The 26,220-nt window shown below is 41.5% G+C and overlaps 2 protein-coding genes across 2 annotated transcripts in view; both read left to right on the top strand.

The window, feature by feature from the left end:
- The window catches only part of LOC114665624 (calcium-binding protein LPS1-alpha-like), a 116,706-nt gene that overhangs the window by 75,388 nt on the left and 15,098 nt on the right, over positions 1-26,220 (top strand). The window contains exon 3 of the mRNA XM_028820234.1: positions 19,999-20,286. Coding sequence (XP_028676067.1) covers positions 19,999-20,286 — 288 coding nt within the window. The remainder of the gene's footprint in view (positions 1-19,998; positions 20,287-26,220) is intronic.
- LOC114665626 (actin, cytoplasmic 2-like) lies at positions 4,193-5,350 on the top strand. Its single transcript, XM_028820236.2, has one exon. The coding sequence runs from the start codon at positions 4,208-4,210 to the stop codon at positions 5,333-5,335; it is 1,128 nt and encodes a 375-aa protein (XP_028676069.1). The 5' UTR covers positions 4,193-4,207; the 3' UTR covers positions 5,336-5,350.

Below are 26,220 nucleotides of genomic sequence, written 5' to 3'. Positions count from 1 at the left end.
TCTAAAAAAAAAAAAAACCCAGAAAAATTCAGTTCTGAGAAGCAAACGTGCCACCCATAATTCGGACGGGATTAGGTTTTGAGGTCATGTGTGAATAATTACTCCTCCTATCGTAAAACTAATCCCACACGAATTGAGTTGAAGAGGCACTGCGGGTTTTCCACCCCTTAAAACATTAATGACATGGCGGATTCGTATGGGCCGAAAACTCAGAAATACTCGGTTGATATCGCAGCTACATTAATCCACTTTACCATAAAAAAAAAAAAGTTCTTAAAAATTTTAAGTCCAGTTGCCTCGAAAGCTTGTATATTTGTAATATTTATTGTTAACCAATAAAAGGTGTAATTTTGCTTGACGTCTCATCCAGTCCGTTAGGAAACGAACACTAACAAATGTCTAAGTTATACCCGAAAGCGAGGAAATAAAATGAATGGCTGCATGTTAAACTGTTAGGTTGCGAACTATTGCTAAAATGACTTGTTTTAACTTAATGTTTCGAGTTATTAAGTAGCAACGCCTTTACTGCTTATTTTGTGACAATAGCGCTCCACAATACTTTGGGCAGATGAACGTAGAACACTTTTTTTTTTTTTAACAATTTTACAATAAAAATGCCACCGCATGGTCGTGAAACAACACTCCATCTTTTCACATTGCAGCTACAATCACCTTTACCCACCTTAAATATCGTTTACAATGACGACTGGGCTGCAGCACCAGCACACAAACTCCCTCAACACCGCAAGTCTTTTACCTCCAACGCCCCAGAATGCATTTCGAAATAGCCACAGAAAACGTCATTACGCAAACCACCCCGACTTCTTTCGGCTGCTCCAGTTAGGGGTCGCCACAGTGGATCATCTTCATCCATATCTTCGTTTCCTCGTCATCTTGCTCTGTTACACCCATCACCTGCATGTCCTTTCTCACCACATCCATAAATCTTCTCGTAGGCCTTCCTCATATCTATCCATAATATCCTTTTCCCAATATACCCAGCATCTCTCCTCTGCACGTTTCCAAACCAACGCAATCTCACCTCTCTGACTTTGTCTCCCAACCTGACCTGACCCTCTAATGTCCTTATTTCTAATCCTGTCCATCCTGGTCACACCCAATGCAAATCTTAACATCTTTAACTCTGCCACCTCCCGCTTTCCAGTCAGTGCCACCGTCTCCAACCCATATAACATAGCTGGTCTCACTACCGTCCTGTAGACCTTCCCTTTCACTCTTGCTGATGCCCCTCTGTCACAAATCACTCCTGACACTCTTCCACTCTGCCTGCACTCTCTTTTTCACCTCTCTTCCATGATCCCCATTACTCTGTACTGTTGATCCCAAGTATTTAAACTCATCCACCTTCGCCAACTCTACTCCCTGCATCCTCACCATTCCACTGGCCTCCCTCTCATTTACACAAATGTATTCTGTCCTAGTAGTCCTACTGACCTTCATTCATCTCCTCACTAGAGCATATCTCCATCTCTCCAGGGTTTCCTCAACCTGCTCCCTACTCTCACTACAGATCACAATGTCATCAGCAAACCACCCCGACTGCTCTACCCGAAATTGCCACACTCATCTATTTAAAATGCATTGCTTATCTAGTTCAATGTAAGTTTAGAAGTTAAAAAGAATGGGTAATTGAGAAATTCCCAAATAACAATATTAATTTATCACAGCAACATTCCAAAACGCTTGTCATACTGACATAAAATAATTCTCTCATATATGAAGTATAGAGAAAGAATAATTATCATAAAAAAATTTGATCTCAAGATTTTGATGAGTCTTGATGTTTTAAACTTTCCGAGACTGAAAATACTGTTTTTTAAGTGTCTGTGCGTGTGTGTAAACATGATAACTCAAAAAACGCAACTTAATCAGGGGTCCTCAATCACGGTCCTGGAGGGCCGCAGTGGCTACAGGTTTTTATTCCAACTAGTTTCCTAATTAGAAAGCAGTCCATGCTGATAATGAAACTTGGTATTGAACCGTTTGGCTTGTTAATGCTTGCATTCATCCAAGAGCACTTTGAATTGCACTGTAGAGTTTCCTTCTGTAAGAACGTTATCCAAGTGTTCTATGGATCAGAATAGATTTAAACTTAATGGTCCTTCCAATTTCCCTATCATTCATTTTTAAACATTTTGTATCACAGATACTTCATGGTAAGCAGGTTATTGGTTTATTGGTTATCTGCATCTCATTATTAACTAATGTCCATCCATCCATTTTCCAACCCGCCGAATCCGAACACAGGGTCACGGGGGTCTGCTGGAGCCAATCCCAGCCAACACAGGGCACAAGGCAGGGAACCAATCCCGGGCAGGGTGCCAACCCACCGCAGGACACACACAAACACACCCACACACCAAGCACACACTAGGGCCAATTTAGAAACACCAATACACCTAACCTGCATGTCTTTGGACTGTGGGAGGAAACCGGAGCACCCGGAGGAAACCCACGCAGACACGGGGAAAACATGCAAACTCCACGCAGGGTGGACCTGGGAAGCGAACCCGGGTCTCCTAACTGCGAGGCAGCAGCGCTACCACTGCGCCACCGTGCCGCCCTTAACTAATGTCTGATTAAGCAAATGGGCAACAATTAAAACTTAAATGCAGCTACTAAAATCTAAAATAGGCAATTAAGGGTTTTGAATGGTAACAGGCAAGAGAACTAAAATTAAGCCCAAAAAACTTATTGCTTTAGTAGTAAATTAAAGGGTTTTAATTAAGAAACTGGTTAAAGTAAAAACCTGCAGCCATAGCAGACTTCCAGGGCTGTAATTTAGGACCTCCGATTTGTATTTGATGAATGAAAGCGCTAACAAGACATAAAGTTAAACACCAACTGTCATTATCAGCAAGGACTGAGTTCTAATTAGGACACTGGCTGGAATGAAAACTCGTAGCCACTGTGGCCCTCCAGGACCGTGATTGAGGACCACTGAGATACAGTAAATGGATGAAATTTGGCATGTGGTTGCTACACCAAAACTGTACATCTGTATTAACTTTTGGGCCAAATCCATCAGCCGGAAGTGATACTTTACCTGAACACATACTCAACTTTGTTTTTTATTCATGCAGCTGTAGAGTTGGATTTATTCAACTTTACTTTTATAATAATTGTTCAATATATTATTCATTTGATTTGATTTGTTGTTGATGGTTCTTTAATGCACATAATATCTTCTTATATAATACGCTACCGTGGCTGTTCATTTGTCTGTCCAGGATTTTAAATCATTTGTAGCTCGCAAACCGTTTGAATGATTGACCTGAAATTTGGTACTCATATACTACGTGATGTCCACCATCCGCTTTTGGAGTGATAATTGACCTCCAATGTTATTCCTCTTTTTATTTTAATTTTATTTTATTGTAGAATCAACTACTGGCATCGATCAGCAGGGTGGCCGTGCAGCGTATGCATACGGGCGCCGTTCTCATTCCCACCCACCTTTGCCATCACTTCCTCTCCCTCTTCATATCTTAAATCATTCTTGAAGCAGATTGAACACTTAAGTGCCAGCATAAGTGAAAAATTGAGCAATTGCAACACAAACACTGACTTAATCAGTTTTAACGTTAAAAGAAGAGAAGAAACGGGTGGAGAAAAGAAGAGCTGCTCATGAAGCAGCAAGCGCATCAACCTCTGAGCAAACGAATGGTAAACATACAGAGAAAGAGGATGAAAACTAGGAATGCCCAAGTCAAGTGTATTTGCGCTGCTGCTGGTAAAAATATAATCATTGTCTTGCGATTTACTCCTCAAATATCCATCCCCGTATCTGAGTATACGAGAAAGTCTAGGGGAGACCACTCCCGATTTTTCTATAGGAATCCTGTAAGAGTTTGGTACAATATATGGAACTGTGCATCGAACGGGTGGGTCTGAAGTAATTAAAAATACAAACATATGGATCATAAACTTTGGGTCTTTTGAGTTGCTAAAGCTCAGTGGGCCTATTGTATTCTGTTTAAATGGCTGCCATACCACCAGCCTCCACATTTCTTCACTTTTTGAAAGTGGGTGGATCTTATCACAGGAAGTGCTATGTGTTTTCTCGTGAGATTTTGTAACTGTCACTAGATGATTATAAATAAACACTTCATTTCTGTCCATGAGTCATACATTAGTAGTGTGTCAACTGACTGTCACATCCGAGGCTGAACATCTGCTCCCAGTTATGGAAGTTGAAATTGCTGCATTGGTTGTTGACAATGGTTCAGGCATGTGCAAAGCCGGATTCGCTGGAGATGATGCTCCCAGAGCTGTCTTCCCATCCATTGTTGGTCGCCCAAGGCACCAGGGCGTGATGGTTGGTATGGGACAAAAAGACAGCTATGTTGGGGATGAGGCACAGAGCAAAAGAGGAATCCTGACTCTGAAGTACCCAATTGATCATGGCATTGTTACAAACTGGGATGACATGGAGAAAATCTGGCATCATACCTTCTACAATGAGCTACGTGTAGCACCTGAAGAACACCCTGTCCTGCTTACTGAGGCTCCTCTGAACCCCAAAGCCAACAGAGAAAAGATGACACAGATAATGTTTGAGACCTTCAACACTCCTGCCATGTATGTGGCCATCCAGGCTGTGCTATCCCTGTATGCCTCTGGGCGCACCACTGGCATTGTGATGGACTCTGGTGATGGTGTCACCCACACTGTGCCCATCTATGAAGGTTATGCCTTGCCCCATGCCATTCTTCGTCTGGACTTAGCTGGTCGTGACCTGACTGATTATCTCATAAAGCTTCTGACTGAAAGAGGCTTCAGCTTCACCACCACAGCAGAAAGAGAAATTGTCCGAGACATCAAGGAGAAGCTCTGTTATGTTGCCCTAGACTTTGAGCAGGAGATGGCCACTGCTGCGTCTTCCTCCTCTCTCGAGAAGAGCTATGAGCTGCCTGATGGTCAAGTCATCACCATTGGAAATCAGAGGTTCAGATGCCCTGAAGCTGTCTTCCAGCCAGCCTTCTTAGGAATGGAAACTTGTGGTATCCATGAGACCACCTTCAACTCCATTATGAAGTGTGATGTGGACATCCGTAAGGATCTTTATGCCAACATAGTGCTGTCTGGTGGCACCACAATGTACCCTGGCATTGCAGATAGAATGCAGAAAGAGATCACTGCGCTGGCACCTAGCTCAATGAAAATCAAGATCATTGCCCCACCTGAGCGCAAATACTCAGTTTGGATTGGAGGCTCCATCCTGGCTTCTCTGTCCACCTTCCAGCAGATGTGGATCAGCAAACAAGAGTATGACGAGTCAGGCCCTAGTATAGTCCACCGCAAATGCTTCTGAAAAAGTCTTGTAATGTCAACGCAGAGTGCCAAAAAAGACCACATCCATTCCTCATGCCTTTTTTTAACAATGCTACACAATACTGGAAGAGAAACTGTAAGTTAAAAGGATTTATCAGCTGCATCAAAAAAATACTTGGCTCAGAGTACTTGTGCAGTATTTCTGCCACGCTAAAATATTTAGTCCTATGTACTAAGAAAGTTCAGGTTTTTTAGTTTTATTTTGTTACAGTTGCTTATATTTATTCATTAATTTCAAGAGCAATAAATGACTCATCATTCTTGTGATTCATCACTCCCACAACACACAGCATGGAATTAAAAATGTACCATTCCATATTTGACGTTTGGCAAAAAGGGTGTCACAGAGCATTTATAGTCTAGATATGTGCTGCCCTGTTCTTTATGAGAAGCTCACTTTTCTTTTCCTATTCAGCGATGTGTCAAATAAAAATATTTCATGCTTTTATTCTCATTAATGTTATTTAGTGTAAAGCACAATGGAATGTTGGGGTAGTAGATATCTCGAAGCACTAATTGATTTTAGTCACATTAAACTGATGCAGTGCATGGTGCCACATTAGTTAGCACTGCAGCCTCACAGCTCCAGACTTCCCAGCTGTAAATCCTGCCACAGGCACTGCCTACTTGGAGTCTGCATATTCCTCTTGTGTCAGCATGGTATGGGATACCATACTGTACCCGAAGACATACACCTTAAGTTAATTAACAACTCTAAATTAGGAGTAAATATGGGGGTTTGCCTGGGCGACCTTTGTGTTGCTGGGAGAGGTCCTGGCTTGCCTTGACTTTCAAACTGAGTAACAGTCTGGAAAATGAATGATGAGTGGATGGGTAGCTGGGTGCATAACAATTTCATCCTTGGCACAACAACTGGAGGGCATTAATGGTTATACTGAGTAACCATTGTGTATTTGAGGATGACATGGTGACACAATGATCAGTGCTGATGCAGGATCCTGGGATCATTCTAGTCAATATCTGTGTGATGTCAGAATGTTCCCTCCATATTTGTCAGTTGTTCATCCATCTATGTTGGAACCTGCAAAGTCCAATTCAGAGTCATTGGGAAGTATAGTCCATCCCAATGGAAAATAATGCAAGGTGCCGGTCCAGCATCGTGTAGGGTACTTTCACCTTCACATCCACGATCATTAAAAACTAAGTCTAATAGATGCAATCAACTTAACCAGCATATCTTTGGGATGTAGTAGGAAATATAGAATACTGTACATGCAAAAAAACTACTTGAAATGTTTAAATTCCATACAGAAACTGACTGGCTTCCATAGTTAAATATTGCCAAATTGGATGAACTCTGATTATACTGTATAATAAACAGTATTTCTAGTCACCTTTACTAAAAATCCTACAATTTCATTAAAGGAATAATCAACCCCCAAAATATTTGTTCTTATACAGTATATTACTTGCCCCACTTAGTTTGTAGTGATAGCCAAGAAAAATTTAGAATTTCAAGTTTTCATGCAGAATGAGAGAAAAAATTTAGATATAATAGAACCCAGTAGTGACCATTGTTGCTTGATGGCAAATGATTGGAAAAATGTCCATGGAAAAGAAAACAAAATTCTCATGAAAGTCATGTCACTTGATCCATGTCTGTTTGTCCAGTCCTATGCTCAAAACATGCAGAAAGCTTCATTTTTGGCTGAAATATTATTAATAAGTTACTTAAGGAAAAATCAGTATACATCAAAAACATGAAAATGCATTCTCATACAGTAATACCATCCATCCATCCACCCATTTTCCAACCCGCTGAATCCGAACACAGGGTCACGGGGGTCTGCTGGAGCCAATCCCAGCCAACACAGGGCACAAGGCAGGAACCAATCCTGGGCAGTGTGCCAACCCACCGCAGACAGTAATACCAGTTCCTTTGAATTGAAGCTCTGCCTCTCCCCCTTATTATTTATTGATCAAGAGTTCTGTCATCAGTTCAAAAGCAAAGCATTATGGGAATTTTTTTTCCTGTTTATGATGTACATTGATTTTTACTGAAATAACTATTAATAATATTTTAGCACAAAAAGCATGCCTTGTGCACGGTTTGAGCATACAACTGGATACCGAACGTGTGGATTATGTAGCATGAGATTTTCTTTTCCCAATGTACTGCACTGGTCACCTTTGGGTTCTATTAAATCATTACATTTTTTTTCTCTTGTTCTGCATGAAGACATGAGATTACATTTTTCTGTTGCCCAATCACTACAAAACATGGGGTACGTAACATATAAAAACTATAACTTTTTGAGTGGAGAGTGTCCTTTAAAGTGTGTGGTTAATCCATCCATTGTCAGAAACCAACAGTCCAGTTCTGAATTATGGGGAACCAAAGCATCAGGCACAAGGCAGGAACCAGCACTGGATGCAAACTGTGCATTACGGGGCTTATCCACACACACCTGCACTCACTAATAACATAGCTAACTTAGAACATATTCATCTATTCATCAGTTTTTCCAACCCAATTATCACACACACCCACTCACTAAGGCCAGTTTAGCAATGCCAATTCACCTAGCCTGCAGCACTCTATCTTATATATAAATGTCTACGCGTGGAAGTGTGTGTGTGTGTGTGTGTGTGTGCGTGTCTGTCCGGCCTGGAAGTGAGAGGTGGAGTCAGGGTAAGGGCTCCACCTCCGAGGATACGCAAGTGAGGCCAGCACATTGGCAAAGTGAAACCTCCGAAGAAAGACAAAGTCATTTAGCCGCTAATACAGAAGTGAGGCAAACACATTGACAAAATGGTATCCTTTTTACTTTTCCTCCCACCACTAATACACAAACGAAGCGATCATGTTGGAAAAATAGGAGAGAGATGCCCAGAATAGTTCCTTTCAATTACCTGACATCTCTACATTTCAATTTTTTTCTGACGATTTCAATAGTCACGGGCTTACACAGCTAGTATAGTATAATATTGTACCTGAAGGGGCCATAATCCACATCCCCACACAAGTACAACCATCTTTTTTCATTCTGTGTTAAATACAGGTTTTTCTCCTCTCATTAATAGTAACAGAAGTATGTTTAATGCTTGTATACATCCAGGGCCTTGCAAAGGACTGGCAGCCCATACAGGGCAGGTTCCTGTCTGATGTACAATGCTGCCAGGCCAGGCAATAGCCCTCTACAGATTTGCAATCAGCGACTTTAACAATTGAATAAATTATATATACTCTCAGTGAGAACTGTATTAGGTATCTATGCTTGTTAATGCAAATAGCCTGTTCTTCAAAATAGATAATCAATAGGCTGCAACACATTACGTAATCCATCCAGATGTGGCCAAGAGGTTTGGTCATCATTTAAACAAACATTACATTCTAAATGATCTAAATGAATTAGGGTTTAATACCAGATGTCCCAGCATCTAGGAAGCAGCAGCCCCCATCGAATTTCCCTTCACTACGTTTTCAAAATTTACAGAGAATGGTGAGAAAAACATATTCAGTGAGCAGTATGTGGACAAAAACATCTTTTTAGAGAGCTCATAGGAGAATGGTCAGTCTTATTCAGACTAACAGGGAGGAGAAAAATACTCTGATACATCTCTGAACACACAAGGTTTCAGGTCACACTGGTTTTCATTACTGTCAGCTAAGAACAGAAAGATGAGGCTACAGTGGACATGTGATTAGGAAACTCGAATAACTGGAGATTGAAGAAATGTCATCTGGTTTGATGAATCTCAGTAATTGCTCTGTGACGCAGATGGTAGGATCAGGATTTGACGTCAATGGGGATGAATCATCTTGTCTGGTATCAACAGTGCAGGCTGGTGTTAGTATAACAGAGTGAGAAATGATTTCTTGCCTTTTAATGCCAACTGGGGATTATTTCATTACTGCAGAACTGATGCCAATCATGGACATCCCTTTAGGGCCAGAGTCTACACTTTTTCAAAAGGATATTGCCAGAAGAAGAATGTGCAATTTCACAGATTACTCATAATCTCAAAGTGGTTTCACAAACATTTCACTGCACAGCACACCCCCAACCCAGAGCACAACAGAGAACCTATGGGATGAGATAGCGTTTTGCAGTACGAATATGTGCCCCAAAAAGCAAGAACAAAAACCCCAAGGAATGCTCTCAATACCTTTGGGATTTTAGAGGAAGCCACTGCAACACCACTGAAAAAATAGTGATGATGCAAATTTGTTTTATCAAAGCAAACTCACGCTTGAGCAATAGAGGACTGAATCCTGAAAAACAGGGCTATTAAAATGAAGGGAAAAGGAGTTAATTAGCAGTGAAAACTGCTCACTGATTAGGAAAAGGGTTAGAATGAAAACCTGCAGCCATCGCGGCCCACCAGGCCCAGAGTTGGACACCCCTGGATTTGATCGACTTTAATCCCAAAAGGAACAATTTTAACTCTTGTATTTACTTCACTCTTATCTCCATGTGAATGCTAGTAATCATGCATACTTGCCAGATGTATTTGACACAACCATATTCACAAAACCAGTGCTTTTGAGAAGTGTCAATGCACCAAAGACGGCACGGTGGTTGTTGTAATGCCAGTGGTAAGAAGAAGCTTAAAACATATAAGACACTAGCAAAATACCCGCACTTCGCAGGAGAGACGTAGTGTGTTAAAGAAGTTATGACAAAGAAAAGGAAACATTTTAAAAATAACGTAACATGATCGTCAATGTAATTGTCATAGGCTTATTTTAGTATTGAGAATGAATTTGATGATTGTTGTAAAGAGTTTATGATTGTAAATATTGTGTATGAGAAATGCACATTTTTAGGATGTAAGGATCTCTTTGTAAACGATGTTTGCAATTCTGCCCTTGGGATGTAAAATGACCAAGCTGTCTGCTGAGCATGCAACGTACAGTTGGCCATGTGAGAAGTCAATGCCGACCTTTTTTAGAGTCTGGCCCTGTTACTTATTTATTGTCATAGCGAAGCAGACCCTTACTGGAAACTGGAGGTGTTTGAATTGGAATGGGAGGTCAGAGGGTATAGCTGAGGAAAGTAAGGAAGCGAGTGATAAGGCACATGAGCGCGGGATGTCGTTAATGTATATAGGCAGGGAGCCATCCATGTGGTAGGTGTGCAGACAATGGCTGTGCGGAATAAGGAAGGGGGACCGGAGGTGGCCCTTGTGCGTCTCTGCCATGAAATAAATCGCCTGTTAACGGAAATGAGGAATGAAAAGGAGAGTACAGTTCCGAAAGTTCCTTACAGCATAATGGTGAGAACCGCCAAAAAGAAGACGTTATTTTCGAAAGTTTGTTACAGGGCACGGCGCGAAATGAAACATACTTAACGTTTGTAAGTACAGTGTAAAGGATGAGCATGGGAAATTTGGGCTTCCTACATATATTGGAAGTTGCAGAAATAGGGAGGAGAGGTTTCCCCTATCTACAGTATATATACAGGTTAGGGGGTACACCTGTTCTCCCTCCTTGGGTGTTGCAATAGGACATGAAACAAAACTAACTTTTGAAATTACACTGAAAGGAATGAACACAAAATTTCAGCTTCCCACCTATATGGAAAGTGGGAGGATTAGTGATGTCAGTGAGGGCTTTGCCTTTTATATGTATAGATGTATGCGATAATAAGCTGTTGAAAACTACATTTAAATAAAACATAATGTACGATTCACTAATAAATAGCGGAAATGTCTGGCAAAGGAGTTCTCAAGGTAAAGCAATTTGTAATCCTTCACAACATAGCACTTGTCCCTTTTGGGGGGGTGTAGGGTAAAGGGGCAACTGCCCCAATCCAAAAGTTCCAAAAGGAATGCTAGAGAAAAGCTGCAACAGCAAATATAATATGATAAGTCCACAGCGGCTGTATTTGAGTTGATATGTTGGGCTACAGTCAAAAGTGGCTCAAATCTGATTTATTTATTGAATTTATTCACTTATTTGGCTGATGCCTTTATCCAAGTTTACTTACAACATTTGAGATACAATTAGTTACATATTTTTTTACTTTTCCAGTTTCCAGTGAGAGACAAACTATGGAGAATTTTTTAGCATGACAGTAGAGAATATCAAAGAATGAATATCAATCAAGTCACAGATGGTGCTAAACAATGGAGGATGATATATATTTTTGTCAGGGTGATGAAAAGTAAACACTTGTCATACAAAAGTACATTTTTAGAAAGACAGTGGCTATTAAGCTAAAAGAATGAAGGAAACAACAGTTGGATGACTGTCTAGGTAAATAAGAAGGGAAAATAAGTGTTCCGTTGAGGACGCGAAGAGAACAGTTAGAGAGATAAAGAAGATACACGGGCTGACAAACGGAGTGTCAGTGGGTCCAAGATACAGGAAACTTGAAAGCGTAGGTGCAGCTCTGGGTACTGTTAGGGAGTGCGTTGTTTTCTGAGGATCCAGAGTTATGAAGAGCTACACATGGTGACATGAGAGATGACTAAACCAAGTTGGAGCAAGTCATATAAGTGAGAAGTTATTTCAAGGACTGTCGATTATTTTCTTTCATATTTTGTTATTTGGCTTGAGGTAAAACCTCAAGGCAAGGGACCAATTCTATTGCCTTTTTTTGACTATCATACTCACAAGCTACGAGTGAGGCCCCCAACAGTAAATGTGGAAGCAGGACTGAAACTTATAATTGTGAGTGAGCTCACTGGTGGTATATGAGTGAGTTTTTGTATATTACTTTAAACATTTTATTGCCCATAGGTTGTATTACATAATGTATTGTAAAAAGCGCAAAATTTGAGGCCGACCCGACAAAGATTGGACATGGAGGCACACGTATAAAATAAATAAACTATTTATTTTCTTTTCCTGTGGGGCACGCCTTCCCCATAATCCCCACAGGCACAACACAGTCCCAAGCACAATACACCAATACAAAAGCGCTCTTTCTCTACACCACTACTCCTCCCATGCAACCTTGTCCTCCTCCACCTGACTCTGGCCCCTGAGTGGTGGTTGCTGGCTCCTTTTATTGGGCACCCGGAAGTGCTCCAGGTGCTTGATTGCCGACATCCAGCTGCACTTCCAGGTGTGGTGAAACCAGTCTCCAGAAGGGTCCAGTAGCTCCTGCTGCAGCACCTGCGGAACCCAACCGGGCTGCACAACACTCCAACCCCCATGAAGCCCTGGGGGAGTCCCAGGCACTGCTGCAACTCAGGGAGGCTGCCATCTAGCATCCAGGGGGAGATATTGTGTTTCCCATGCTTGCTCCCCTGGAACATATGCTGCAGGGGCGTCCCGGCTGGGCATGGGCCCCGGCCAGCCGTCACAGTATATAATTGTATTCTTGTAACATTTGTATATCTGATGCAGTTATTTTGAGCATTTAAGTAAAGAGTAAAAAGTTTCCTGTTCTTAAATTTTGGGTACATTGTGATTGTCTTGGGGAACTAGAACTCAAATACTATAAAGTATGTAGGCGCTATATAAGTAAAATGTATAATTTGTGACAGGCGGCCGGGTCCCATGCCCAGCCAGGACGCCCCTTCTGTATATATTCCGGGGGAGCAGCTATGGACATCTCACTACCTCTCCCGGGACGCTTGGTGGCAGCCTCCCTGGCTGCCGATGGTGCCTCAGTTTCCCGCAGGGTTTCCTGGGAGATGGAGTTCTCCACAACCCTGTGGGGAGCTGGGGTGGCTGCCAGGAGGTGCTGCATGGAGCCAGGAACCCACCTGGACATCTCTGCAGCCCCACCCGGAAGTGCAATTAGCTGCAGGTGATCAAGCACCTGGAACACTTCCGGGTGGGCTATAAAAAGGGCCAGTATCCACCATCAAGAGCCAGAGTCGGGAGGAGGAGGACTAAGCCTGAGGAGGAGTGGTGGTGCCAGAAGGATTGTTGCGGTTATTGTGAGTGTTTTTGGGACTGTGTTGGGCCTGTGGGACACAGGGAAGGCGTGCCCCATGGCTGAAGAAAAATAAAAGAGTGTTTTATTTCAGTACGTACCTCTGTCTCAGTCTGTGCCGGGTCGGGTGCTATATAGCACCTTTTACAAATTGTTATTATTAGATTTGCACTTGGTGTGACGAGGATGGACAGGATTAGAAATGAGGACATTAGAGGGTCGGCTCAGGTTGAACAGTTTGGAGACAAAGTCAGAGAGGCGAGATTGTGTTGGTTTGGACATGTGCAGAGGAGAGATGCTGGGTATATTGGGAGAAGGATGTTAAGGATAGAGCTGCCAGACAAGAGGAAAAGAGGAACGCCTAAGAGAAGGTTTATGGATGTGGTGAGAGAGGACATGCAGGTGATGGGTGTCACAGAGCAAGACGTAGAGGACAGGAAGATATGGAACAAGATGATCCACTGTGGCAACCCCTAACAGGAGTAGCCAAAAGAAGAAGAAGAATAATTATTAAAGTGAATGAAGAAGGGCCTGAGATGCCTCGAAAGCTTGCATATTGTAATCTTTTTAGTTAGCCAATAAAAGGTGTCATTTTGCTTGGCTTTTCTCTAAAGTGTAAATGAGAAAGACAAGTGTCAATGTAAATAATAGTAGTGGAGACACCATGCCATTTATATACCTTAAAAGGGGTGCATGGGTTACAGGAAGATTTAGGAGAGGACCACCAAAGCAGAGGGCACAAGGCAGCATGGAGTTTAGATGACGTGGGATCAAGACATGGGGAGAAGAGTGACATGGGCTGATTTCAAATGAGCAGAGCCTCACAGAAACAAGTTCCCACGTCAGACAGTCTATGACATCCAGCCTGGTCCATTGAATTTGAAAAATGGGGTTATAGTTAGGTTACTTTTGTGTGCCAGGAGAGCAACCATGGATAACATGTTGAGCTGCTGCTCAATGACCTGGCAACATGATGGGAGAAGCAATCTGCTCAGGAGTAAGTTGCAACACATGAGTAAAACACTCCAACCAAACCATCATGTTTGTTAGCACTGGAGGGCAGCCAGGAGAAAGAACCAAACCAACCACTGGAATTGTGCTGTGTAAAAAATGTCAGTAAACTTAACGGTAAAAGTACTGTAAATGGCGAAAGTAAAAGACCTTTTCTGGAAAAAAGGAAAGTTACCTTATGTTCTACTGAAAAGTACCTGTATATCTTAAACAATACATTTCATTATTTTTTATAGCCAAGTTCTGTAAAATCGTTAATTTTCTACCTTCAAAATATGCTAAATACCATTTATTGATGCATTACAGTTACACTGAAAAAATCTGTTAATTTTACAGTGTAAAACTGTTAAATAGCAAAGGTAAACAAACGTAAAATGTAAAACGGTAAATCGCTGTTTCAGTAAAACTGGTTACGATATTTGCATAAGGACATGCCCCCTTTTACCATTTTGTTCCTGGTGAACCGCATACCTTGAATAGTAGGGAAAAACTTAAACTAAGTTAGCAGACTTATTTTTCTCTGCGTGCTGAAGTTTTTTTGAGGTTATGGAAGCTGATTTATGGTGGGTTGTATTCGATAAGTAGGACACCATACACCACAATGTGCCATAACTTTCTTAAACATTGAATTGTTTTCAATGTGTATAATTAAATGGTACATGCTTGCTATTGATTGTTGTTACTTTACTGATGCAAACTATGTACTATACTGGGGTTTGACCATGACAATACATATTGTTTATTGATTGGCATATTTATTACACAACATTAATTTCTGGCTATGGTTAAACATTCCCTTCTGTTGGAATTTGTTGCAAAGAACAAATAGTTTTTACTACAAAATTATACTGTAGACCTAAAAATATTGTCACCTTTTTTTTACAGTAAAATTCTGGCGAGCTGCCAGTATTTTACCATAAATTTAACATTATTTTTTTTACAGTGTGGCACTGGCAGCTTATGACTAACCGTTGAGAAACTACTACAATTCTCACAATCTTAGTTTATGATGGAAAAGAGACCTCTCAATGAGTATCTCAGACAAGGAATAGAATTCAATCATTTGTAACATACACACTTCATCGATCTGTACAAAGCAAATTGTTAAGACTGCCTTGAAAGCGAATATCATCTTGGTCTCAGAGTAAATAAAACATTTAATTGTGCAAGGTCCGACAATGCATTGAGAATGTGTTTTTAGGAAGTAAGGAATGTGAGGAAGCCAGCCAAAAACAAAGAACTGATCAGAGATGGTTGGAGACATACCTGGAAGGTAAAGTGCATACCCACACAGAGCTTTGCTGGGCAATTTCTTCACAAAGTACTCAGTGAATTGGGCATCACTGATGCAAAGATGCAGACAGTCATTATGAGCTTGAATGAGACCGAGTAAAGTGACTCAAGATGGGTCTGGATGAGGAGAGCATGTCCATTGGGATCTACTACTTGAACACAAGCTGTGGCTTCCTCAGCCATGGATGGGCCACCTAGTCAAAGCTATTTGAAGTTAAAACAGCATTTGACCGCAGGTCAAATTACAAATGATGTATTCAAGCATGTATGTAATCTAATAATCAACAAGTATGAATAACTTCACTAGAAATCCAGTTTTGCGTCACTTATTCAAAATGCAGAACTAATATAGGGAGTACTTTAAGGCAGAGATGTTAACCTCTTTTGCTCCATTGCACTATAATTATGCATTCCAGTCCCCTTTTAACATACATCGTATTTAACTAGACCTTCAAAGACCTTCTCTGCATTGATAATGTGTATACACTCTTTGAACAACATAACATCTTAAATATGAAATTCTAAAAACATGCCTTTATTTATATTTCCAACTTAGTAACTTTGTTAAAAAAAATTTCCATAAATATCTACCCTTGAATATATTTTACAAAGTAATATGGTATAGTATTATTCAGTGTATTCATCCATAATCTGGAGAATCTTAGCAGCAGTTATAGAAATATCGGCTTATTTCTCAGTGTGCAGCTCTTGACAGCCTTAAGCAACATTGGGATAGAGACCTTTCAATCAATATGCTTGGTTAAGGAAAGGAATTCCTTCATCATATACACTCTTCATCATCCAAAATATATTGGGTACTGAACATGACATCAAATTCTGGCCTTGCTAGGGCACATGTTTTGTCCTAAATTATAACTATTTTGGAAGAATCCTGACCCTCTAACACAGCCACAGGGAATGCACAAACCAGTGTGTTTCTTCATGCTGGCTCCAAGCCTGGATAAATGGGGAAGGTTATGTCAGGAAAGGCATCTGGTGTAAAATTTTGCCAGATCTATATGCAGACAATAATACAGGCACTGGGTGGCAGTGAAGAGATGCCAGATAGTTGGGCAACTACAGCAGAAGTAGTCAAGGTGACAGAAAGAAGGGTGCTTGATGTGACATCTGCACAGAGAAAGGAAGAAAATAAAACCTGGTGGTGGAATGAGGAAGTACAGGAGAGGATACAGAGGAAGAGGTTGGTGAAGAAGAAGTGGGATGTTCAGAGAGATGCAGAAAGTAGACAAGAGTAGAAGGAGATAAGATGTAAGATGAAGAGAGAGGTGGCGAAAACTAAAGAAAAGGCGTATGATGAGTTTTATGAGAGCTTGGACACTAAGGAGGGAGAAAAGGACCTGTAACGATTGGCTAGACAGAGGGACCGAGCTGGGAAAGATGTGCAGCAGATTAGGGTGATAAAGGATAAAGATGGAAACGTACTCACAAGCGAGGAGAGTGTGCTGAGCAGATGGAAAGAGTACTTTGAGAGGCTGATGAATAAAGAGAAAGAGAGAGAGAGAGAAGGTTGGCTATAGGGAATCAGGAAGTGCAATAGATAAGCAAGGAGGAAGTAAGGACAGCTATGAAGAGGATCAAGAATGGAAGGGCTGTTGGTCCAGATGACATACCTATGGAAGGATGAAGGTGTTTAGGAGAGATGGCAGTGGAGTTTTTAACCAGATTGTTTAATGAAATCCTAGAAAGAGAGAGGATGCCTGAGGAGTGGAGAAGAAGTGTACTGGTGCTATTATTTAAGAATAAGGGGGACGTACAGGACTGTAGTAACTACAGGGGGATAAAATTGATGAGCCACAGCATGAAGTTATGGGAAACAGTAGTGGAATCTAGGTTAAGAAGTGAGGTGATGATTAGTGAGCAGCAATATGGTTTCATGCCAGGAAAGAGCACCACAGATACAAGGCATGCTCTGAGGGTGCTGATGGAAAAGTATAGAGAAGGCCAGAAGGAGTTGCATTGCGTCTTTGTGGACCTGGAGAAAGCATATGACAGGGTGCCTCGAGAGGAGCTGCAGTATTGTATGAGGAAGTTGGGAGTGGCAGAGAAGTATGTAAGAGTTGTAGAGGATATGTACGAGGAAAGTGTGACTGTGGTGAGGTCTGTGGTAGGAGTGACATATACATTCAAGGTGGAGGTGGGATTACATCATGGATCGACTCTGAGCCCTTTCTTATTTGCAATGGTGATGGACAGGTTGACAGACGAGATTAGACAGGAGTCCCCGTGGACTATGATGTTTCCTGATGACATTGTGATCTATAGCGATAGTAGGGAGCAGGTTGAGGAGACCCTGGAGAGGTGGAGATATGCTCTAGAGAGGATAGGAATGAAGGTCAGTAGGAACAAGACAGAATACATGTGTGTAAATGAGAGGGAGGTCAGTGGAATGGTGAGGGTTCAGGGAGTAGAGTTGGCGAAGGTGGATGAGTTTAAATACTTGGGATCAACAGTACAGAGTAACAGGGATTGTGGAAGAGAGGTGAAGAAGAGAGAGCAGGAAGGGTGGAATGGGTGGAGAAGAGTGTCAGGTGTGATTTGTGACAGACGGGTATCAGCAAGACTGAAAGGGAAGGTCTACAAGACGGTAGTGAGACCAGCTATGTTATATGGGTTGGAGACGGTGGCACTGACCAGAAAGCAGGAGACAGAGCTGGAGGTGGCAGAGTTAAAGATGTTAAGATTTGTGTTGGGTGTGATGAGGATGGACGAAATTAGAAATGAGTACATTAGAGGACAGCTCAGGTTGGATGGTTGGCAAAGTCAGAGAGGCGAGATTGCGGTGGTTTAGACATGTGCAGAGGAGAGATGATGAGTATATTGGGAGAAGGCTGTTAAGGATAGAGCTGCCAGGCAAGAGAAAAAGAGGAAGGCCTAAACGAAGGTTTATGGATGTGGTGAGAGAGGACATGCAGGTAATGGGTGTAACAGAGCAAGATGTAGAGGATAGGAAGATATGGAAAAAGATGATCCACTGTGGCAATCCCTAACAGGAGCAGCTGAAAGAAGAAGAAGGAAGAATCCTGACCCTCTCTCATTAGCTCAACAGAAAAGTGATATATTATGTAAAACTACAAAAAATGAGTGCTGGTGCAGTGGTAGTGCTGCTACCTCACAACTAGGAGACTGAATGAATTTCCTCTGGGAACTCTAGTTACCTCACACAGTTCAAAGACCAGCAGGTTAAGTGGCTTGGTGATGCTAAATTAGCCCTTGAAATATGCATATATTCACTCTGAATTTCTGTCCAAGGCTTGCTGGGATAGTCACAGTAGCTTCCCCGTGACCTTGCTTTGGATAAGCAGGTTTGGAAGATGGATGAAACTGGAAGAACTGTGACCCTCTCTCAACAGGAACAATGAGAGCTGCACAATGCACAGTGGAAGCACTACTGTCTTGCTAGTAGATGATCAAGGTTCCAGGTGCCCCCTGTTTGTAGTTTACATGTTCGGCCATGTTCATGTTAGCTTCTCCCATAGTTCAAAGACATGCAGTTTTGGCACATTGGAGATGCTAAATTGGTCCTTTATTTGTGTGTATGAGGTGGGGGAGGGTATTTTGGTGTGTGTGAGGATGGTCAACATGGTGCCCTGTCTAGAGATTGTCCCCACCTTGCTGTGACCCTACTGTGGATAAATGAGTTCTGAAAATGGCAGGATAGAAAAAATGAAGTTTTCTTTGAGAAGAATAGTGAAAAGCTTTTTTAGAATTTGGCAAGAATTCATTAATGCTGTTCCTTTGTTTTGTTTTCCTTCTAACATTGTAATATATTGAACTATTTTAATAATGACTCTTTTGGTTACACACCATAGCTTGCCAGATTGGGTTGGGCTTTAAATACTGATTAAGATTTAATGCATCTTAATTCTCTTTTGGAAATGATTGGATTGCAATTTACATAATGTAGTGTGGTCTTACCGTACATACAGTATTGTAGCTTAATCTTAGAAATGAAAGAAGAGTAGATGATTGGCCAAAGCAGCTCTTCCATTTTAAGGTTCAGACCATGAAAAAACTGTTCTGGCCTGACCTAGAACAGGATGGTCTATGTCCTCCCATAACAAGGCAATTTTATGTAGGAAATTTAGTAGGAATATCGACCATGGAGAGGGGCCCAAGCAGTCTCTAGGAGAACGTGGAACTCCTTACAGAAGCATAAAGGCTAACCTCAATAAATGCACCTCATTTCATTGGTTGCCCACATTAACAGTTTTCCTCCTTTCTCCAACCAATCAATATAGGCGGGGAAAGTCCTACCACTCTCTTTCTCATGAGACTTGGCAGTTACATCACCATCTAATTTGCACGTCTTAGCTGACAATGAGTCAGTCTGAGATTTTGCTCCGCTCTGTGTGGTTCTCAGTGTGCTTATCAATTAGCTTTCTATAGTCAGCACTACAGCTTCTTAAGGTCTTAAACATCAACTGACACTCATGGCTGACCAGCTGACCCCAGAACAGATTGCTGAATTCAAGGAGGCTTTCTCCATGTTTGATAAAGATGGTGATGGTACCATTACAACTCAAGAGCTGGGCACTATCATGAAATCCCTGGGCCAGGCCCCAACTGACCAAGAGTTGAAAGACATGATCAGCGAAGTGGATGCAGATGGGAGTGGATCGATTGATTTCAACGAATTCTTAACCATGATGGCTAAGAAAATGAAAGACACCGACACTGAAGAAGAAATTCGTGAAGCCTTCAAGGTTTTTGACAAGGATGGTGATGGGTCCATCAGTGCAGCAGAACTGCGGCAGGTCATGAAAAACCTGGGGGAGAAATTAACAGACGAAGAAATTGATGCAATGATCAGAGAGGCTGACGTAGATGGAGACGGACAGGTCAATTACGAAGAATTTGTGCAAATGATGATTTCGAAGTGAAACTCTCCTCTTTTAGGTCTGCATGCCAATGTGATAAATAACCCGTTAGTAAAGAAAGATTCATTTTTTGTAGTTTCATTCCAAAAACCCTATTTATTTAAAGTCACAGGAATGCTTTTAATAATTTTTGTGTTCACATTTTTAAAATTGCCCGAGCATTAATGCCTAGTTTACCAATGGTTTTTATTTGTTGGTAATAATGAACATTGTGTACTGAGCACTAAATTCACTCTCTCTTATCAAAATGTATATGTGTGTTAATATAAATGGCATCTGTTATGCACATGACAAGAGTGGTGGTAAAATAAGTAATGCAAGAAGCACTCGAAACACAAACTTGGCTAATCTAAAACTGTTATAACCTTAGTAATAGTATTTGGTTGTACTGAATTTAATAAAAAGGAACTGCTCAGCAAATGTTCTATAATAAACTGTGATTCATGCAGAAAAGGTATCATGCTTTTTAATGCTGCTTCTTGTTTAAAATAACTAAAGAGTAGAAACCATAGCATTGCTGGAAGCTTTGTGTGTGCGTATGTGTGTGTGTGTGTGTGTGTGTGTGTGTGTGTGTTTTCTTCTACAGAAACAGAACGCCTGGATCAACACTTTACTATTGGCAACCAAGTTCTAAATTAATGTGCAGCCCAGCCCCTTAAAAGCGATGAATCAACCATTCTCTCGTAACTTAATGTACAGAATAAGTCCATAATGGCCACTAATGTTTGTTACATATTTAGAGAACTGCTGCTAGCACTGCCATTTTGCAGGTAAGGTAGAATAAGTACCAGTATAATTGCCAGCAGGAATCATGGATTAAAACGGCCTAGCCTGATAGCACCAGATCTAAGGCAGGAATGGACCCTGAATGGAACCTCAGCCCACCTCAGGGCACCATCCACATTCATTCATAACATGACAATTTATTCTTGTAAAGGTCTGCTTCACGCAGTATGGTAATAAACTGACGAGTCACAGCTTTAAACTCGTGGATTTGAAGCTCAGCTTAGGCACCCTCTGTTAAAATGTTCAGCTTGTGTCCTAGGTCTCTCTGAGTGCTGCAGTTTCCTTCCTTGACTCAAAAGCGGTAGAACAATCTGGACAAGAATGGGCCATTCAGCCTGACAAAGCTCACCAGCCCTATCCCTTAATTCTTCCAAAATAACATCTTCTAAAAGTCTACCACACTACCTGGTAACCTCTTTCACGTGTCTTTGGTTTTCTGCGTGAAGAAAAACATCTTGATGTTTGTGCAAAATCTACTCTGGACAAGTTTGCAGCTGTGCCACGTGAGTTCTTGATGAACTCATTTTAAAGTCAACAGTCTCAATTGACTGTGCTAATTCCCTTCATAATTTTAAACACTTCAGTCATGCCTTATCTTAATTTTCTTTTTGGTTCAATTAAAAAGGCTTTGCTCTTTCAATTTTTCATCATAACTAATCTTCTCACACTGCTTTCTTTCCCTGGTGAGGGTCATGGAGGGTAATAATAGGCAAGTCCAAAATATAAATTAATGAAGCACATTTGCCATTATACAGCAACTTTCACTGTACACTTGTTCATTTATTTCTACAAATGGAGTGCAGAGAAATGAAGGCCTGCTCAGGACCTTATACTGCATTTGTAGCTGAGGTTAAAACGTTTGTGTTTTAAATAACTGGGCACCTGACTGGCACAGACAATGCTGAACAGACAAACAATTTAAACAGATCCTGTCAATGATAAGGTTATGAACATGCTAGCCTGGATTGCAACTGATGGGTGGTCCTGTTGCCTAAATGTGTAAGAGAACAGCATCATCAAAGAGTGGGTGAGTGCGTGCTGACCTGGGAGGACATTTGTTATGCCCTTCTACTGCACTACAGGCCAGGCATCCAAGCATTATGCCAGGGTGAATTACCCTGAAAGAAGGACATGGAGATGGAGAGGGCTTGTAAGAGGCCAGAAGACCTCCAGGTTACTACTTATTGACTCTTTGGCAGAAAGGTTAAGACCATGCGGCCTGGAGGACTGGCACAAAGCTACTCTGGCCATGCCAAGTCACTAAGGGGGAGCACACAGACCTTTAATGTGTTGAGTGAGACCATGTTGCCAATTTAACATGAACAATGTGAAAATCCAGTCCTTTACTGCACAGTCCACACAGTGCTTAGAGTTACAGTGACGCTGCAGCATCTAGCAGAACATCTCACCAGGTGAAACCAGCCATTGCCGGCTGTCACTCAGTGTTTCAGGGACTTGTCCAGGAACGGATTTGTGGCGGAGGAAGAGAGATTGTGGGAAATGGCTCAGTGTTGGAATGACAATACCTTTAATCTCTGGCCTCTCTGTATGGTTATGATGTCTCTATAGAGCTTTGGCCTGCCTGCCAACTGTCTCTTCTTCTCCTCTTAACAGTTTCTCAGTTGTCACCTCCAAAAATGTTATAATCTAAACATCTTAAATTTTTGAATTTCCCCTTGGGATTAATAAAGTATCTATCTATCTATCTATCTATCTATCTATCTATCTATCTATCTATCTATCTATCTATCTATCTATCTATCTATCTATCTATCTATCTATCTATCTATCTATCTATCTATCTATCTATCTATCTATCTAATCTTCATGCGACTTTCAAAACTGCTTCCACTTTAATAATATTTAGACATTTCTTGAAGATGCACTTATTTATAAGACATTGCGGGGTGCCTGGACTTTCTACGCCTCTGCTCCTTTCCTAGATATCTGCACCTGTACTTGCATAGTCAGTGGTCAAGCAATGTCAGCTTTGTTTCAGTTGTAGTTCTTCATCTAGCTTTAGAATGCTGTAGTACATCACTTACTGTGCTCCACTTGTAATATGGTTCTTCATTGTTTGTTCAGTACCTAGATACTTTGTATTAAGTCATACGTTTTACACTTTGTTTTTGTAAGTTGTCCTCACAGGTGGCGCAGTGGTAGTGCTGCTGCTTTGCAGTAAGGAGACTGTGGAAGATTGTGGGTTCGCTTCCCGGTTCCTCCCTGTGTGGATAGCGCTTTGAGTACTAAGAAAAGCGCTATATAAATGTAATGAATTATTATTAAGTTACCTTGGATAAAGGGATTTGCTAAATTGAAAAAAAAAAAAAAACAAGATACAGAAATTGTACATTTTGGTGTGGCATTTAGAAAGTGTGCAACTAAACAAGCCACTAAATTGACATGAGGCAAAATGAACGGATAGTCTTAAGAGGTGTAAAGAAAATCAATAGATGAGTGTAAGGTATTATTATGAGCAAGTAGTGTTTTGGCCAAGACACATTTAGTACTAAGGTGTTGTACCGTGTTAGCCATTATGGGTGCAGTCAAGTCAAGCAAAATGACACCTTTTTTATTGGCTAACTAAAAAGATTACAATATGCAAGCTTTCGTGCCTGAAGAAGGGGCCTGAGTTGCCTCGAAAGCTTGCATATTGTAATCTTTTTACTTAGCTAATAAAAAAGGTCATTTTGCTTGACTTCCCAGGATGCACTTGTAACTAGACCTAGTGTTGTTCCCAGTCCCACCATCATCTTTTTTTTTAATTCACACAAACTAGAGCACGCTCACTGTTTAGAGACCTGGGATAGCTAGAAAGGAAGGAAGCTGGGTTCACAATCTCCAGATACAGTATCTCACAAAAGTGAGTACACCCCTCACATTTTTGTAAATATTTTATTATATCTTTTCATGGGACAACACTGAAGATATGATACTTTGATACAATGTAGTCAGTGTACAGCTTGTATAACAGTGTAAATTTGCTGTCCCCTCAACATAACTCAACACACAGCCATTAATGTCTAAACCGCTGGCAAGAAAAGTGAGTACACCCCTAAGTGAAAAATGTCCAAATTGTGCCCAAAGTGTCAATATTTTTTGTGGCCACCATTATTTTTCAGCACTGCCTTAATTCTCTTGGGCATGGAGTTCACTGGAGCTTCACAGGTTGCCACTGGAATCCTCTTCCACTCCTCCATGATGACATCACAGAGCTAGTGGATGTTAGAGATCTTGTGCTCCTCCACCTTCCGTTTGCTCAGTAGGGTTTAGGTCTGGAGACATGCTTGGCCAGTTCAGCACCTTTACCCTTAGTTTCTTTAGCAAGGCAGTGGTCGTCTTGGAGGTGTGTTTGGGGTTGTCATCATGTTCAGTTTGCGAAAGGAGGGGATCATGCTCTGCTTCAGTATGTCACAGTACATGTTGGCATTCATGGTTCCCTCAATGAACTATAGCTCCCCAGTGCCGGCAACACTCTTGCAGCCCCAAACCATGACACTCCCACCACCATGCTTGACTGTAGGCAAGACACACTTGTCTTTGTACTCCTCACCTGGTTGCTGCCAGACACGCTTGACACCATCTGAACCAAATAAGTTTATCTTTGTCTCATCAGACCACAGGACATGGTTCCAGTAATCCATGTCCTTAGTCTGCTTGTCTTCAGCAAACTGCGGGCTTTCTTGTGCATCATCTTTAGAAGAGGCTTCCTTCTGGGATGACAGCCATGCAGACCAATTTGATGCAGTGTGCGGCGGGCGTATGGACTGAGCACTGACAGGCTGACCAACCCCCCCCAGAACCTCTGTAGCAGCACTCGTACGTCTGTTTTCAAAAGACAACCTCTGGATATGACGCTGAGCACGTGCACTCAACTTCTTTGGTCAACCATGGAGAGGCTTGTTCTGAGTGGAGCCTGTCCTGTTAAACCGCTGTATGGTCTTGGCCACCATGCTGCAGCTGTTTCAGGGTGTTGCCAATCTTCTTATATCCATCCATCCATCCATTTTCCAACCTGCTGAATCCGAACACAGGGTCACGGGGGTCTGCTGGAGCCAATCCCAGCCAACACAGGGCACAAGGCAGGAACCAATCCCGGGCAGGGTGCCAACCCACCGCGGAATCTTCTTATAGCCTATGCCATCTTTATGTAGAGCAACAATTCTTTTTTTCAGATCCTCAGAGTGTTCTTTGCCATGAGGTGCCATGTTGAACTTCCAGTGACCAGTATGAGAGAGTGTGAGAGCGATAACACCAAATTTAACACACCTGCTCCCCATTCACACCTGAGACCTTGTAACACTATCGAGTCACATGACACAGAGGAGGGAAAATGGCTAATTGGGCACAATTTGGACATTTTTCACTTAGGGATGTACTCACTTTTCTTGCCAGCGGTTTAGACATTAATGGCTGTGTGTTGAGTCATTTTGAGGGGACAGCAAATTTACATCGCTATACGAGCTGTACACGGACTACTTGACATTGTAGCAAAGTGTCATATCTTCGGTGTTGTCCCATGAAAATATTTACAAAAATGTCAGGGGTGTACTCACAATTTTGTGAGATACTGTAATACAGCTGGAGATGACAACACAGAGGAAGTGGCAGGTATGCCTCACCCTGGACATCACAGCAACAAAGCACAATGCTACATTCCCCGGAGAGAGTTGCTTTTCTGAAATCTGTACACTTATTGGATAACTGCACATGAAAAGACGACAGGATGAGGTGTGGTCAACAATACCAATTCAAAGTCCTCAGTATGGCTACGGAGCCTGGGATCAGATGGATGAACCATAAGATTGCTTTTGCTGCACTAAATATCCAATCAAACAGCATACTGTACAACTTCCTGAACACATTACCTATTTTTTTTTATACACACTATGTTTTAGTGCTGTTTTCTTTGGCCTAAAAGTTTTGAAAATGACACAAAGTTTGCTGCTTCAGTGTTTTTAGATCTTTTTGTCAGATGTTTCTATGGTATACTAAAGTATAATTACAAGGATTTTAAGGCT

The sequence above is a fragment of the Erpetoichthys calabaricus genome, chromosome 15 (genome assembly GCF_900747795.2).
Source record: "Erpetoichthys calabaricus chromosome 15, fErpCal1.3, whole genome shotgun sequence".
Taxonomy (NCBI): domain Eukaryota; kingdom Metazoa; phylum Chordata; class Cladistia; order Polypteriformes; family Polypteridae; genus Erpetoichthys; species Erpetoichthys calabaricus.
The sequence above is the reverse complement of the archived record's forward strand: the minus strand, read 5'-3'. Positions and strand labels throughout refer to the sequence as shown.